Source organism: Apis florea, unplaced genomic scaffold, assembly GCF_048593485.1.
Source record: "Apis florea isolate Af1SG1 unplaced genomic scaffold, ASM4859348v1 contig_3325_pilon, whole genome shotgun sequence".
NCBI lineage: Eukaryota > Metazoa > Arthropoda > Insecta > Hymenoptera > Apidae > Apis > Apis florea.
The window spans coordinates 85317-102832 of record NW_028256738.1 but is presented as its reverse complement, the minus strand read 5'-3'; the positions used below and the strand labels follow the sequence as shown (position 1 = coordinate 102832).

The window sequence follows — 17516 nt, the reverse complement described above, 5'->3', positions numbered from 1 at the left end:
GCAAGACGTGTTTTCGCCACGACTACGTGCTTTCGTCGATTTATTTAAAGCGATAGCCTTCCATTTCTGCTCTCTCCTTGCTTTTCTTTTTCTCTTTTTATGGCGAGAAATAGATTAAGAGAGAATCTTCGAACGTGAGAATCGGAGAATCGTGTAGAGAAATTGACGAGAATTTATAAATATATAATTCGTGGAAGAAATGTAAATTTTCGAACGAGACAGGACTCGTGCACTTTGGACTCGTGGTCGATTAATACGAATAATAAGTAGAGACGTTATTAGACACGTTTTCCGGTGTTCGAGTCCCTTTTTCGAAAATTTATTTGTCACGACGAATTGCGTGCTGGAGAAATAAATTAAATAAAATTTAGAACGGGAACGGGGAACTTGGAACATTCGCGGAATTCTCGAACGTAAAAGCTATCGCGTGTTTGATGAACTGCTGCTGAATATTTGCGTGAATTTTCTCCGCACGATAAATTCATGCTAGACAAGAAAACCAACCCTCTTATTCGTTCCATGTTTAAAAGAAATCGGCCACGTAGATTTATGCCAATTTTATGTATTAAATAAACCAACATCTCCGACCATCATCCCTGTCGTTTTTAAAAATCTCTTTAAAAATTATAGCCTGGCCATGTATAAATTCTAATCGAACATGCATACATGGTTATATCGTATTTCGTACTTCCTTCGTTGCATTCTCGATCGATAGAGAATGAACGAAGGTCTCTCGAAACCATGGTGGACTTTTTGCGAGAATTAACTGGCGCCAAGGCGCTTGTTTGTGGGCCAACCACTGGGACGAGAAACTGCCGAATTTGCATTCGACCCTGTCGTTTCGTGGAAACGTTCTTCGTCGATACGACACCGTAGAAACAATAAGGGGAAAGGAGGTATCGGATACGATATTAAAGAGGAAGATCTCTAATGATACGGCGTTGTAACACGAATAGCCAATAAGAGAAACGTCGAATCAATTTTGTTACTTTCAAATGGTACACGGAATACCACTCCTCCCTGTATAATTTTTATCGCGCAGTTAACGTAATTTAATATCTTAATAATATCTTTTGCGTTTTAAAAAATTATCTTCGTTTTTTAAAAAAAAAGAAACCCACTGGAAACCGACTCGTGACAATTTTTTATGCAATTCGCGGGTAATTCGACAACTAGCTTTTTTAATCGTTCGCAATGTTATCGAGTTCTTGAACGTTGAATGTATTGAATATAAATAGTATTTAGTCGACTACAATATTTATAAAGCGCTTATTTGATTTTTCATGTTTTCGATGCGAACAAGTAAAAAATCTGCGAAATACACGTTTTATATTTTAAATAAATTTGAAATCAGCGATTTTATCACTTAATACATTCGTTGCAGGTCGGATTTTCATTACATCCGATGGTATAAAATAATTTTCATTTTTATTTCTATATTGGAAAACCTTTTACACGTATTTCACTTGAATTATTATACTCGTTCCCAAAAATTTCCCGACTTTTGATTCGTATTTCGCATTCAACTTTTATATTCATACACAACCAACCAATTTGTGCGAATTATATTACCATTCAATTTTATCGACATTTCGAAAAATAAGTAGAAACGATGCCGTAAAAAGAGTTATACGAAATTAAACCGGCCACCGCGCCATACAAAAATCGAACTAAACCCGCAAAAGTCGCTCCATCCTCGCAACCGCCACTTATAATCGGAATACTCCTCCGCTACCAAACCGCTCGAACCGTTGTTCCAACTTACGCGCCAGGCAAACCGCAAGGATCGTCCAGCCGAAATCCATCCGGTCTAACCACGGATGACCGAAAAAGCGAGTACCAAGAATAAACAATGCGGTAACGAGCAATAAGTGGAGAAAGGGTGGGAAAGATGGAGCTAGGTCACGCGTGGATCTAGTTTCCTCTATCCAAATTTATCTTCTCCTTTAGAAGAGTTCCTCTCTCCTCGAATCCTAATACAGATGGGCCGGTCGTCGATACGCTTTTTCTAGACGCGTGCCAGAGAATCCGAACCCGTTCTTTCTGGCTTTGACGCTTCGTTGGCTTCCTTCGTTCGCTTCGTGGCGATGCATCGTCGACCGACCGCAGAAACCTTCCACGAGCCTCTTTCTTCTTTTTCTTCTATTCCTCCTCTTCCAACTTCGATTCTCCTCGAATCTTCGTCAGGTTGAAATTCAGGTTCGTGAAACGGTGCGATCGCACGTGAACCGTGTACGGACAATGACCAGTCGAACACCGATTTCGAACGCGTGCCTCAGTTTCTAGAGGATTTTCTGGAAATGGGTTTCTACGTTACATCGAATTGCATTTGTAGAATTATGGGGATGTATGCTTAAACGGTTTAACGAAATTCATTAAGGATCGAAGGATTTGGTTATGGAATAGTAACGAATTACGATTCGAAATCAGTAATATTTTATATGAAGGTATAAATGGTAAAATTCATTATCGAATAATTCTTTTAATATTGATTTAATATTCTTTTAATCATCGAATAATAATGGATTAGAATTTTTCCTTCGATCCGAATGAATACGAATCCTAAAAATTCATTTAAGATCAAGATCTGTGGAGTTAGAGATAATTAGAGGAGCACGTTCGAGCTTTTCCAATCACAGGTTCGAGGACAGTAACTAACCCTTCGCGAGCCTAGATATTATCTCGAGTTCCGCAAATTCCTGCGTATCCTCTCCTGTAGTTCGAGGTATCTCTCTAACTACCCTTGAACCAGACCACTCCGCCAAACGGGCAAAATGAAGCCTCACCGTTTCCGCCTGACCGAGCCTTTATGACCCTTCCTCTACCCGTACACTCCAAACGTTATACGTGTTTTTCGAATTAGGACAATTACCATCGTAAAACAGAGTTTCGTGCGGTGAACGCTCGAAAACAGCCGTTCCGCTTCATAATTTCCCGATGACTTTCGGGATCCTCGCGGTAACAACCGAAAGTTGCCGCGTTTACGTTCGCATTAACTTTGAATAATTTCACCGAACTTCTTATCTCGTCGTACGTGGTGCGTGGCCAGACGGCGCTGGAACCGGGACAAAGAGGACCGACGGTCCTGGCTTTCTGCTTCCGCGAAATTAATGCTATCGCGAGGTCAAACGAATCCCCTACACCAAGTTTCCCTCGTCTGTTCTACGATAATTAAGATATACCCTTCTCCTGTTCCACGCGATTATTCGATATATTTCGCGCGGTAAAATTTTCTCCAGAGATTAATAGAATTGCAATTATACAAGAGTAATCTTCCTATATATCGTTTTCTTTTGGGATTCTGTTCTATCGTTGCGCGGAGCTTTTCAATTTTGATCCTCGGCTGATGGTTAAATAAAAGCTTGTATTATTTCGTGCAGGATTTGTACAAAGCTCGTCAAAGAATCATAATAGAGAGGAGGAGTTTAATGAATTTCTCAGCGACAATGAACCTTCTTACCAGGGACAAACGAGTATTTTCCAAGGGAAAGATCCGGGATGAATAACAAAAGAGTTATTCCTATTAATCCGGCAGAATGGATAAATACAATGAGCTTTCAAAAGATTTCTACTTACGTTGGGATAATAAGTATCCGTAACTATATGTCCTCGGAAGATAAAACCGGATAGAAAACTCACCTGAAGACACAACACCTGAAACACAAAGTGATACGTTTATCGAAACTGCTCCATTACGTCTATATAGCATGACGCATACGCAACAGTGAGTTCATAATCCCTAAGAGCATTCCACGTCGTCGTAACAATTTCTACAAAAATGCTTATGACTCGTGAATAGAAGGAAAGTAAAGTCTCGACAAGTGGTTTGATAAACGCCACTTGACGAATAAAGGGAACACTCTGCACGTGGTCTCACGGTTTCGGTTATGCACAGCTTGTAAAACGTTTTTTCTCTTCCCATAAACCGACGCGCGCGCTTCTTTTTCCATCATTGCCGCCATTAAAAACTTAAATCTTGTTTCCTTCCGTCGTAGCGGTCGATCATTCTTTTTCCTCGAACAAGAACCACCCGCGTCGTTCCGGATCCAATCGAACAAATAGTTACCATTATCGGTAAATGGTGTCTGTAATCTCCACCCCGAAAGCATCGACCGATATAAAACAAATGGATTTCGTGAGGGCATGTATTACGATGCCTTAATGGGGTATTTACGATATTGTTCCACCATTGAAAGTGGGAGGGACGCGGTTAAGACGAACCATATTTGGGTCTTTGCTCCGTGTTCCTGGGAAGTTTAACGGTCGATGGTGATTTAATGAGTATGCCAAGTAGTCGATCGAGATATAAACCTGCAAATATTTTTGAGTTATTTCGTGAACTTCTTGAAAATAAATTTATAAATTGATCGAAATTTTTCGGAGTTTTCGATTAAATGGGAAATAAAGTATCAACGATAATGAATCTGATACATTGCTTAACAATGATATAAAAAATTATATCATTAAAAAGAAACGATAGATCAGAAATGTACGATTCTACAGATAAAAAATACAATAACGATTTTCTTTTTTTTTTTTGTATCCAATTCAAACTTTGAAAAAACTTGAATTGCATCACTGTTGTAGCGAAATAAAAATCTTTTATTTGGAAATTATTTTTTGCGAAAAAATTTTGGCAAATATATTTTCAAATATTTAAAAGGCGAAAGAGATTAAATTGATTTATAAAAGTATGAAAATGTTACAAGGATTCCGTCGTCTTCTCCAAGCTCTAAAGAAAAAATTCATCGCAGATTTCCATCTCGACCAGCCGTCTCGATTGGCATCTTTCGTAGAACGCGTCTTGCGTAATCCAACATAATTACAGAGACGAAGAAAGCGGATAAATCTTCTGGCTTGTCCTCGATTTGGCCATCTGAGAAAGAAACGACATTTACCGACACTTTCCTTCGTGTAAACGTCGTTGCACCACTCCTATATCTTCCGATCTGACCAAAGAACGACGCGAGTGAACTATACACGTGGCGAAGAAAAAGGGGCGAGTTGGCCCGATCTTCGAACGTCGAGGCAAAGTTCGATAAACAGTTGTGCTCCCAACCGTTCCCACCCACGCGAGCCTCGACAAATGCCGCGAGAATTCGGTGTCACGCGTCATAGCGGGATCCCCGCAATTTCACACGCGGAATGCAATCTTCATCGAGCCCTATTCCCCATCTTTTTCCCACACCCCTTCACCACACCCGAGACTTCCGTTGGTCGCGACGACAGGATTTCCATGTAGCGACAATTCGCCGACCGTTCCACTGACGTTTCTAGGGTAAAAGTGATCGTCTCGATCGATGGAACACGAGAGAGAGATAATTTTGGAACGTTCTCTGGTCGCGGCGACGACGACATTCCCACGCGATGACTCTATCGATCTTCTTTAATCGATGGAACAGAGAATAATATCGGAAATTTTTTGCATCCTCAAAGAATAATATTTCGAGACAATTTAACATCGCGTTATTCGAGCGAATAATTTAAATATTTAAATATACATCTGACGACGATGCTTGCGTCAATTCTTTCCCAGAAAACGATCCACGAGAGATTTATCGATCGCGAGTAGTGGAGTAGTTTCGAGAATTTCGCAGATAAGGATAGAATTTTTGCGTGACGGAAGGGGCGGGGATTCGCGAGGATTTCGAACGCGAGGAAGTGGTCGCTGAGATCGGTCGACAAAGGGGAAAACAATTTAGGAAATTTCCTTGGTCGCGTGCCGCTGGCAGCGGCTCAATATGGCGTTCGCGATATAAATCATCGCACGCCCTCGGACCTTTTCCGGGACCAGAAGCAGAAACGGCGAAATGGACTGTGTTTTAACCGAGCAAATAACCAGCGATGTTGCTCGCCGCTCGTTATAGGCCGAGAAAGATCGCGTGTGCTCGTTTGCGAAAATGCTCGGAAACTCTCCAGACGAACAATCATTTTTTCCCTAACTTTCTTCCATATTTTTTTTTTTCTATTTTCATCTTTCTTCTTCGTCTTTTTTTTTTAATCTAGCTCTCTCTCTCTATTCAAACATAGCCCGAAGAGTCACTTCACCGTATGAAAAGGGAAGAATTAATTCGCTCGTGGATCGAGATTATTCATTTAATGCGCGATGAGAACGTTTTCGTGTTCGAGAGCGTTCCAAAGATGACTCGTCGTCGTTCGTCTATTCTCGAATATGAACCGCAGAAATTTCCATGGGATGTATAGATTACTTTACGGGAACTGCTTTGCACCTTATAACGAGAAAATAAATATCGGTAAATATTGATCGAATTACGATTATCTTTTCGATTCGATCTGGTGATTTGTTTTCTTGAATTTTGAAAAAAAAAAAAAAGTGTTTTGATTGTTGAACTTGAGAGATAGTTGGGAAAAATCTCATTGGATGTAACGTGTTCATAATTTATTATTGTTTTAAAAGATTTCGACAAGTTTGATTAAGGAATTAATGTTCATAATTATTCGAGCGAGTTCGAAAGTCGATGAGCGTTGCTTGAATAATTTAAGTTTGAGTTAGAATACTTAAAGTTGTAACTTTTGGTACAAAGAAATCGTTGTCCTCTGTTCACGTGTGCAAATAATAACGAGAGACTGTCAGTTTTTATAATGAAAACTCTTAGAATAAAATATATTTGTAATATAATTTAGATAATTATGAAATGTATTCACATATTACGTTTTCGGATTAAATCGAAACAAGTAATATTATTTTATTCTCTATATATATATTTTGGATGAATGATACAGTTATATTTCAAATAAATTTTACGTCATACTCTTTTTATGAAGATTGACAAGGCTTAATCATGTTAAAAACTTTGCTCTTTTAAAAATCACTGTCGGAGAGCAATTTATAGAATATACATTTTATCGAGAGAAAAAAAAAGAAGGAAACAAAAAAAGAGAGAGAATTAGTTTTATGAATTTTTCATTCGTTCGAAAAACCAATACATCGATATTTTTATCAAATAAACCGTCACGAATCTTTTAGTCAATCATCACGAATCATCATCATCATCATCATCATCATCATCTTTTAATTTTTATATAACCGATCTAAACATTAAAACATTAAAACTATCGATCATTCATCGCATTATAATTTGAATTATAATTAAACATTATAATTTTAATTTTTTTTTTTTTTATTCAAATAACATCGATTGCAAGAGACGTTTAATCGAGGATCTATAATTTGAACGGAATCGAATTCATCATTTAACAACGCAATTTTAACTCTTCGCATCATGTGTTTACCTTTAACGTGACAACGATACTTTTCCCTAAAATATTTAAATTGCTATGACACGAGATTTGACACGTTTGTTAAATCAACAAACGAATCGAAACAGGGAAAATAAAATCAGAATTGATCATTAGGAAAACAATCATGTTGCGAAGGGTTATCCACAAGTTTCGCTACAATTCAAAATACATTGATCGTAATCCAAATCGTTTGTCGACAACCAATCGACAACCGATATTCCCCAAAAAGATTCCCCAAGAGATATCATGATTGAACGCTTTTCTAAAAAGTTTCACCCCGCGCGGCTCGTCGAACGATCGGGTCACGATCCACTTTGAAAACTGCGGACTATTAGTAAAGCGATTTACCGATCCAATCAGAATATCCATCACACGGCTCGGGGATTATAATATAATTTCGATCCATCAGATGGATAATATCGACGGGTGGAACGATCGGTGATTCGATATTTCTTGCACGAAACGCCACGTCTTACCTACTCCCGCGAGAATCCTTCATCCTCGAATCTATATCTTCATACGACACGAAAATTAAGAGCACCCCGATGGATATAGAGGGCTGAGCGACGAATTCTTCCCGAACCAATTTTTTGGAAATCACGATCTCTCGTGCCTCGCGTTCCTTCGCGCGATATCTTGAATTTCGCGCGTTGATCGTTCTCGCGAAAATTTTGCTTAGCATGGCTGTTTGCACGGGCAAAATTCCTCTCGCGTAATTTACGATAACACGTGATAATTATATGGAAATTTATGTAACAGTTTAGTTATTAGATAATATCATGCGGATTTATTAATCTCAATATTATACAGGCTGTTTTTCATCAACATTAAAAATACGCGGGAATTTTGAAAGGGGTTAAGAGTGTGCAAGAGCGTGCACGCATGAAGTGTCTTTTTAAGAGAACAGTGAGTGATGGATGAATGGAGTGGGTTTACGAGAGAGGAATTTTATTAAAGAAAAAAATTATATACCGTAATATATAGTGCATATCGATTCATTTCCTTTTTGAAAATTTTAATCTAAAGAAAAGAAAAAATATATTTTCCTCGTTACCCTGTCGTAATTGTGAACCGAAGTACAGAGATTTGGCGAATTACGCGTCTCGTAAATTATTCGAGGATTTCTCATTACGGAATAACAACGAAACACGTGCACCTGTGCGTTCACTTATGCAGTAAAACGATAAGGGAGGAAGCATGGAGGAAAGAAGCGGTGGAACTAAAATCAAAAAAAAAAAAAAAAAAAAAAAGGAGGGAGAAACAAAAAAAAACGCTGATAATAAAACGAGTATCTCCGAACTTGTAGCTTGTAGGAAAACAATTTTGCGTGGGCGGGTTCGACCCTGATTACGATACAAGCATAACATCGTGCTTACATGAATGGCTCGTATGAGGAAAACGACTGAGTTCGAATCGATAAGTCGATTCAAATATAACCAGCAACGCATGTATAATGCGCCGTCGCGGCTAACCGGCCGTGAATGCTCAACTATTTTAAAATCCGTTAATTTTACGCCCCAGATATTCGACAGCCCATTTTTGTCCGCGCGTGCTCTTACGGAGCCTCGTTATGCTAACGAAGAATCGAGGAGGAGGAGGAGGAAGAAGAAAAAACGAGGAACAGAAAAGAGAGGGGAAAAAAAGAAGAAAGGGAAGAAAGGAAAAATGAAAGGAGGAAAAAATTGATCGTGCCAGTATGAAAGTGGCTCGATGGTGGAAATTGTTCGTCGATTTTTAGATCGGTGGAAAACTGGATCTCTCTCTCTCTCTTTTCTCGAGCGGCCACGTTTTAATTAAATTTCCGAGCAACCCAGGGTCTAGCGAACCGTTTATTTTTCCTTCTCGGCTAAAACTACCGGCAGAGTGTTTGGATTATTATGCGAATTATTTTCACGAACTTTCGGATGCTCTCTCGCGGATGTAGGGAAGTTGCGACGAGACTATGGGGCTCTACCAACGTGGATAAAGGGGATGATTGCGCGTGGCACCGTACTTTTAATTAAATATATAACTTAATCGGACGGCTCGGTATTCGATGAACTTTTCCCATTGTGAATCAGCGTTCGCGAGCAGGGGCCATTTATAAAAGAAACGCGACGTGGTCTTTGTACGTGACTGTGGAAGTGTCATCGGCTCAAGCGAGCAACGTTCAACGTGGAAAATGTTTGCTTGTGAATTATAAATAGATGGTATTAAGACGAGATAAGAATAAGATTTTCGTAGTCGTGAAACGAATATGCATGAGAGAGAAAGACACGCGGATTATTTCGAAGAACTATTTGTAAACTGTTTTAATCATGGAGGGTAAAAATAAAAATTTCAACATGGGAATAAACGATTCCAACGATTATTCCAAAATTGATTCTTCCGATTTTATGTTTCGGAAGAGAAACAAGATGGAAAAAAAAAAAGAAAAAAGAAAAAAAACAATCGTCTCGCGCGTATATATAATTTCTATCCATTCGATAAAAATAATGCAAATAAGATAAAAGAGTCTGAAATAGAAAAGTATCGCGCGATCATCAATAAGAAGAACGAATCCTCTCTGCAATCCAAACATTTCTCTCAGAGCTGTCCCCTTTCCGCTAAACGCACGCCACTCGACACAACTTTCCCATTGAGCGTCGGCCTCAAGCGTTACGTTTCACGCAAAGTGAAAAAAAAAGGAGAAGGGAAAAGAATAAAAAAAAAAAAAAGTGAAAAAACGATAAAACTAAAGGAAACAAAAAAAAAAGGCAAAAGAGAAAAAAGGAAGAAAGGGAAAGAAAAATCCAGCGTACAAGCTTTCTCGACCAAGATACAAAGAAATCTCGTTTACTCGAACTCTGCTCTGCATCCTCGGAAGACAAAAGCAGGATAACGTTTCCTCGCGAAAAAGCAGCACGGTCGATCCTTTAAAGCAGACATGCGAAAATATTCCTCGACATTCCGCCTCTTTTATTCCACGCGATGGTCACCGTGGCGGTCGAAATTAAATCCTTCGTAACTCGTGTCCCGCTAATAGAATGACATATACTCGATAGCTCGATATTTTTTAATGAATCCAATTGAGATGCTCGATAGCAACACGTTTCGATCAGAGGGAGATTCTTGTCGATATTTCATGAATCGTGTATGTATGTTCGGTATTGTAATGGATTGAATTATTCCATTTACATTCCCGGATATCATTTGCAATCGGTTTTATTGATAATCAAATGATAACAGATTTGACGATAGAAACACCTTGGAAGTTCGTTATTCTATCTTCAATTTTGAAAAAAATTTTTCGATGCGAATTTTAATTTAAAAAGAGAAACGTGTGAATTTTCGAAATTGGAAATGCGGAGAAAATGAAGAATATAGAGATATATTATAAAATTATAAAATGAAAATTATTTTATGCAGTAATATCGTTCTAGAATTATATTAATGTACCAAAAAATAGTTAATAAATGTTAGTTAACAAGAAGAAATTTTGAAAATTGGAATATATTATCTCATTTCTAATTGAAAAAATGAGAATTGAAAACTTCCTGATATATTCGGAGAAATAAATAAAGGATAATGTAAGTAAAATGTGAAACTGAAATAATAATACGTAGAATTAATAAAGCAAGAATGAGAACTAAAGAAAGAGAACTAAACAAAAGACGGATATTTAAACTCGTCGCGAAACTATTGCTTGACAGAAAAGCGATACCAATGAGGCTGGTCTTCTTCTCTAACAATGTGATAAATTAGTCGTTTTATATGCAAATTTGCCTCTTTTACATCGCGCGAGAGAGCAATGACACGTGTAACCAAGCAAGAAAGATCGTTCACGTCGAGGCATCCAACTCGAAACCTTCACTCCGCTCGATTGCTCGATTTAAGAACGACTCGTCGCGATTCCTGCATACCATTTTGCATAATATATATTTTATGCGATCACTGAATCGAGTGATATATACGAGTACGTGGCGAATAAAAACGATAATGATCTTTGTGCAAGATACATTTATCATCGTCATAGTTTCGAATATATTATTATCCTCCTTGCCGAAGCGAAAACAAGTCGATCTTCGTTTCTCACGCTCCAAAAATCTTAATTACCAAACCAAACTTTTAACTTTCGACGAATCGCTTCTTCGATCTTTGTAAAAATATCCGAATGACTGCACAACGTTTAAAAATTCGTTAAACTTTCATCCATAAATATTAATGAATCAAGAATAAGTACAACATAAGTAAACGTATTATAAAGAAATATCTCGAATATCTTGGAAATATATTGGATATAGAGATAAAACGTCTGGTCCACGACGAACGTGTAAGATATAATCTCAACGCAGATTGTAAAGAAGCTTTCCCAAGAGGCGACCGATAACGACAAAGGGAGCTTGGCAATAAAACGCTGCGATGGCGAGATATCTCCTCGAACGTGGCAAACCGTCACAAGAAACAGAGGAACGCGAGCGGAAAGATGAGAAAGAATCGCGAGCCAGTCGGATGTAAAAGAACGGGCAAAGCCCGGTTGAACGAGAACCGCGCGCCACGAAATAGGAGCGAGAGCGAGGAGGATAGAATCTGTCGAATGAAAAGTAGAAGAAGGAAGCGGATCCGCGGCGCCAGAGCGGCGTCCGCGCTCGCTCGCGCCGTCGCCGAAACGCGACGACCGAAAACCAAAGGTGCATTAAACTTTGGCAAGCGTGCGGGGTTAACGTTGCCACCCTCCCCGTGTGTGTGTGTGTGTGTGTGCGCGCGCGCGTGCGCGCAAAGAGACGAAAAGAAGAGATTGGCGTACACGAGGCGAGCGTACGCTTGGATCGTGAGACACGACTCGCTGCTCTTCTGGGGGCTGTGCCACCCCTTCTTCTCCACTCGCGACAACGATCTTACTCCCTTGACGATCGTTCGCCAGATACGCCATGCCAAGTAATTCCATGGTCCTTCGCCGACCACGTCTCTTTGTCTACCACGTTTTTCGCTTCCCCCTTTTCGATACCTTTCGACTCGCCGATCCGGTTAAATGGCTCGTTGTTCTTTTTTTCTTTTTCTTTTTTTTTTTTTTTCTGCTATGGAACGTTCTGCAGTTTTGTCCTCGTTTCGTACGATAAGATGACTGCTGAGTGTATTTGGAACGTTTTTTGGTTTTTTTTTTTTTTTGGCTGTGGTTTGAGTGGAGAGAGGATGATTGTTCGGTTGTCTACCATTTCGGTGTAAAAGTGGTGATAAGTTGAAACGGTATCCTTTGAAACGAGTTTCTTCAGAATAAATTGATATTTGCATTTGCAATGTATTTTAAATGTGAAAGAGGAATCGTATCCTTTTGTTCTTTCATTCATATCTGGAATTTAACGAGTAGATATAATTGAACGAATAATTGGAATACCAACGATATTGAAAAGCTATTTCAGGATACGTCAAATTCACATTTACTCCGAGTTCTATTTTGTTTATACCGAAACTATTTCTAAACTTAATCCACGAATTTTCGAATTACGAACAAAACGTTGTTTTATCTTCGATCTAGCTCTCATCGATCCGACGAGATAACCGAAGTCGAAAAACCGATCCTGTATTGTATGTCCCAAAAAATTGATATCTCTTATAAATCAAATTTCTAATAAGCAATTACACCGATAGAATCGCGAAGAGAGTGGTAAATCACCACGCGAGAGATACAAATCTCCAATTTGACGAATGCCACGTGCCGGCAACCGTGCCAAATTAAAACCCATTTGTCACAAGTTCATTCTCATTCTTCGCTTCGTCTTTCCTCGTATTCCAGGTCGCCGTTATTCATCGCCATCTTTACTCTTTTTCACGAGCGCGTGCACACACGTGCAAACACGCCACATGCAACGATCGTCAAAGAATCGACGATCACACCACGTCGACTATTCGTCTACTTTGTTGCCAGCGTGGTATTTACGAGCTGGTCGGCGATTTGCACGGCGAAAACACTTTTGTAGAAAGTCCCACGCGATGTGTAACATCGGCCAAGTGGGCGAGGGTAGGTACTCGTGTCGGGATACCACGGATAGCCGCGCACTCGACGGCACGAACATTCACCGGGTATGTCGGGCCGAGTCAAGGCACGCGTGAACATCGATTCCTGATCGTTTCGGTGCCAGACACCAGAAGGTCCTGTCACGTGATCCTACATTGCACGGAAGAGTGAGGGAGGACAGGTTGATTTCCATCGTACTCTTGATAAGCGTTCCCCATCTCGTACGACTATTCTACCGATACGATATCAGATATATTGGAAACTCGGACGATTACGTATTCTTTTCGCTTCTCCCAATTGGGAATTCTTGGAAAGCTTTTGACTTTGTTCTTAAACTTTGATTTCATCTTGATAGATTTTCATTTAAATCGTATTTCTAATTTCTAATTCGTTTGTCCTCCTCCTCCTCTTGTTTAAATTATGGTTTAAAGTTAGACCCGCTTAGCTCGCTTTAATTTTCATCGAGTGAAATAATGCATGGGATCTGAACTACTGTGCGCACCTGGACCGTAATCGTATTGTTAACCTTTATAAAGGTCAGCGTTGGACCTGTGCAGATGTATGCCACTCTCGGGACGTTTACTTACAGTCCGAACGAAAACGAGCATGCCCATAGAGACTGAAATATATTGTAATACGTGTATGCATCGTATCGCGGAGGATACTAAGAGAATTTAATTGAACACTTGTGTTGCTGTAATATCATTAAAAGATGTTCCATCGGTGAATACAATCTAAAAGTTGTAACTGTGATATCATTGTTCAAGAGCCGTTAACGAAATTTGGCACATTTTGCAACAAATCAAGCTGAAACATTCGATCTCTCTCCTGAATTACGACAATAGTTTACAACAACGCGAACGAATGGACTGTTGACACAAATTATAAATTATTACCTCTGTTGGAGCAAAACAGTTCTCATAATTTTACAGCCACGTAATTTGTTACATTTCACTTGTACAACTTTGCTCGTTTTATTAGCAAACTTGTTACAAGAGAATTTATTAACACCGTTCCCGGATAACTTCTGAATAATATTACACAAGAGAATCAATCCCCAATATCGAAAAACAAATATAACTTATCATCGATTCAATTTTAAAATTCCTTAATCCAACTTGTATATATGTACCATTTGACAAGATCATCCTTCAAATGAACACGTATATATAGAAGGAAAATTTTCGAGGCAAGATAATTGCTCGCAATCTTTCAACTAGCGCGGATGGATGGACGGATATCCAGCGGCATCATCCTCGAGGAACACGTCGTACCCGGATTGCTCCCAGTGATCGTAAGTTTCCTCGTGGCACGAAAGCCAAGCAACCAACAGTTCTCGAACGCGTTACGGGGTCCGAGTACTGTCAGTCGCACCTTCCGGCTGCACGCGATTCAACGACGTTTACAATTTCCGGCAGACGTCGTGCGGCGTCGATTCCCACCCCCGCCGACAATCGCTCGCGCAACACCTGCTAGGTAAACGGCTTCTACGCAATCGTGCTGTAATAATCCGGAAAGTCGAATTGACAGTAGACGTCGGTTACCGTGTACGTGCTCGTTTTCCCATCGACATCGACTGCTATCGCGATTGAGAATGTTATCCCATTGGGATGGAGGGTAGTGCCGAGTCGGAATATGGATCTCCATTTTTGTTTTTTTTGCTTTTTTTTTTTTTTTTTCGAATCTCTTATACGAGTTTAGCCGAATTTCCCAACTCGAATAATAAGTTTCCTTATAAGTTCGGATCGTCCACGATTTTCCTCGTATCGACTTTATTATATTTGTTTGCCTTTAGACGAGTGTTTCTTTGTTTCTTTTCAATGTAGTAGAGTAATAACATTTTCTGGGAGAAATGGTAATAGAACGTGGATATTTCATCGATCGTAGTCGAGAATAAATTTAAAATGTATTAATATTATTTGCCGAACTCTCTTTAAATTCTCTTTCTTTCTATAGAAAAGTTACTGGTAAAACGAGAAATATAATACGGTAGACGTGTACATGTCAGAGAAGAAAGTGATACTTTTATTTTTCTAAATAATCTGTCACGGTATCAATGCATTCGACACGTCTTTGATATAAAATCTCAGAACTTTTTTAAAATTCGTATTTGGAATACTGTCCAAAGCACTCGGCATATTTTTCTAAAAGTCTTCATCTACATTCAATCTTTCTTTCGAATGGCTTGAAAATATTCTCCTTCGTAATATATAATACATATATTTTTTTTTTTCCTTTGTATAAAATCAAATTGTTCGAATAAGCTAGACAGTCTATTTCTTTCTTGGTCGTAAACTGCTTTGCGATGATTCCATTCGTTTCGTAGTAAACTCAATTTTTTTTAAGATCGTACTTTCATACAATCGTAACATGTTGCCAGAAGACATAAACTTTATTTGAAAAAGAAAAGAAAAATGAAGTTCCTCCACTATGAATCTTACAATCTTATTAGCGTATTTCTGTATTAGCGAGACATTCGTATATCTCGATATCCATGATTAATTCTGAATCGTGAAACGACAAAGCTCGTACAAGAGATGCCTTTGCAACCAATAGACATCCGCATTAGACGTCACTGTTCCCGCTCACCCAGACGGAATAACTTTCCGCGATCGTAGAAACGCACAAGATCCAATTAACAGAAGACGACATCTGTCATGTACACACAGAGGTGGTCTTAGTCGTCTGGTCGATGCCGGTTCGTCGGGTGTTGCGTATCAGAAACCGATCGATGAATCATTAACGTGCTCTCCTCGTGTTCGATTGTCGTAGACAGGACCTTTGTTCGTTGCTTAATTGATAATCCTCATTCGATGATGGCAGCCAAGTCGAGCGAAGTGAGCCACCTGTGCGATAGCGGTCTGACAGTTTCTCGCCGGGACCAGCTTCCGATTAACTAAACAGGAATCACGCGTCACACTGTGTAGCCTTTCGTGCAAGATTATACGATATCGTGTCTGCGCCGCTAATGCGTCATGTCTGCGGATGACTGGTGAGCACGATGACCGACCAGAAACGCGTTTATGTGTTCTACCCACCAGATACCGATCGCCTCGTTTCGATTGCTACATGCTCCGTCGAACGGGACTAAGCGATGGTAAATGCGATCATCCATCCATTCGACCGTGAACCATCCAAATATTACGCGAACTGTGACCACGACGACACTATGGAATGAATTCTTCTTAATCCTTCGAGTCTCGTCCAAGTTCATGGCTTCTGAAGTTTGATTTCGATCGTCCTTGAACTCAATTTTTTCTTTTTGTCGGTTCTCTTAATGAAGTTTGAGAAATCTCGATTAAAGTTGTTGATTAATTTGACGAGAAAAATCGAAGTTATTCGGATATCGAATTCAGGGAAGGAAGAATTTAATATCGGATGAAAGTTGTCGTTGTTTCGATTTTTTTTTTCATCTTGAAATAATATAAGATTTAATAACAAGATGCCATCGTGTCGTTAAGAAATTATCAAAGCTTATATAACTCTTCTCATCTCCTCGGTATATGTTCAACACTCGACGTATTTCGTCCGAAAAAATTCCAAGAGTTTATATAGCCACGTATAAGCTCGATCCATAAAAAAAAATTCCACCCTTATGATTCGCTCGAGTAGCTAATTTCGAAATCCAATAACCATCACAGCAAATTTCCCCAATGTTCCAATAACTAACGTCTCGTTGCACAACGAGCAAAAACCTCAATTCTTCCAAGGAAATTCTCACCTCGAATGTTTCGTTTCGCGATATTTTCAAGCCCTGCCAGGATACACCTGGCAAATTTTCCAAGCGCCAATTTTCTATTCCAGCCAATTGTGCTCGTTAATCCCGGTAAGAGGAAAGTGACGTTGCACCCTCCAATTTCTCATCGAATCGGTCTTCCTTTCAGCATCTAAAACCTAATTGCGCCCCTTCCACCACGCTCGGCGCAAACATTCCACCCTCCTTCGACCCTATCTCGCCTTTTTCCTCGCCCCTTCCGCTCTGATGGAGTAATACCATCAGAGAGCAGACACCACGGCGCCAGAACACCATCTCGCGCTGGCGCGGTTCCGTAAAGGGTTGCCGAGAACGCACACTTCTTCAAGGACGATCACGATAATCTCATCGATACCCGCGGCCATTTGTCTACCGACCACCTTCTTCTCCCTCGCCACGATGGAAACGCTGACTCCGCTCTAACGTCTCTCTACCTCGTCTTCTTCCACCCTCGGTGAAACGCCAACAGTGGTGATTTTCGTGAATCGACGTTTGGTTTACGAACTGGATGCCCTGCCTCGTAAA

General features: G+C 39.7%; 1 protein-coding gene across 5 annotated transcripts in view; it reads right to left on the bottom strand.

Moving 5' to 3' along the window:
* Positions 1-17516, bottom strand: part of nolo (ADAMTS-like no long nerve cord) — a 189040-nt gene that overhangs the window by 111540 nt on the left and 59984 nt on the right. For 3 of the 5 annotated variants that reach the window (XM_031918903.2, XM_031918906.2, XM_031918905.2), the window contains exon 2: positions 3577-3654. The exons of 1 other annotated variant lie outside the window; for it this stretch is intronic. In XM_031918903.2, the coding sequence (XP_031774763.2) occupies positions 3577-3654 (78 nt within the window). The remainder of the gene's footprint in view (positions 1-3576; positions 3655-17516) is intronic. One more of the 5 variants, XM_012491500.3, reaches the window with a different exon arrangement.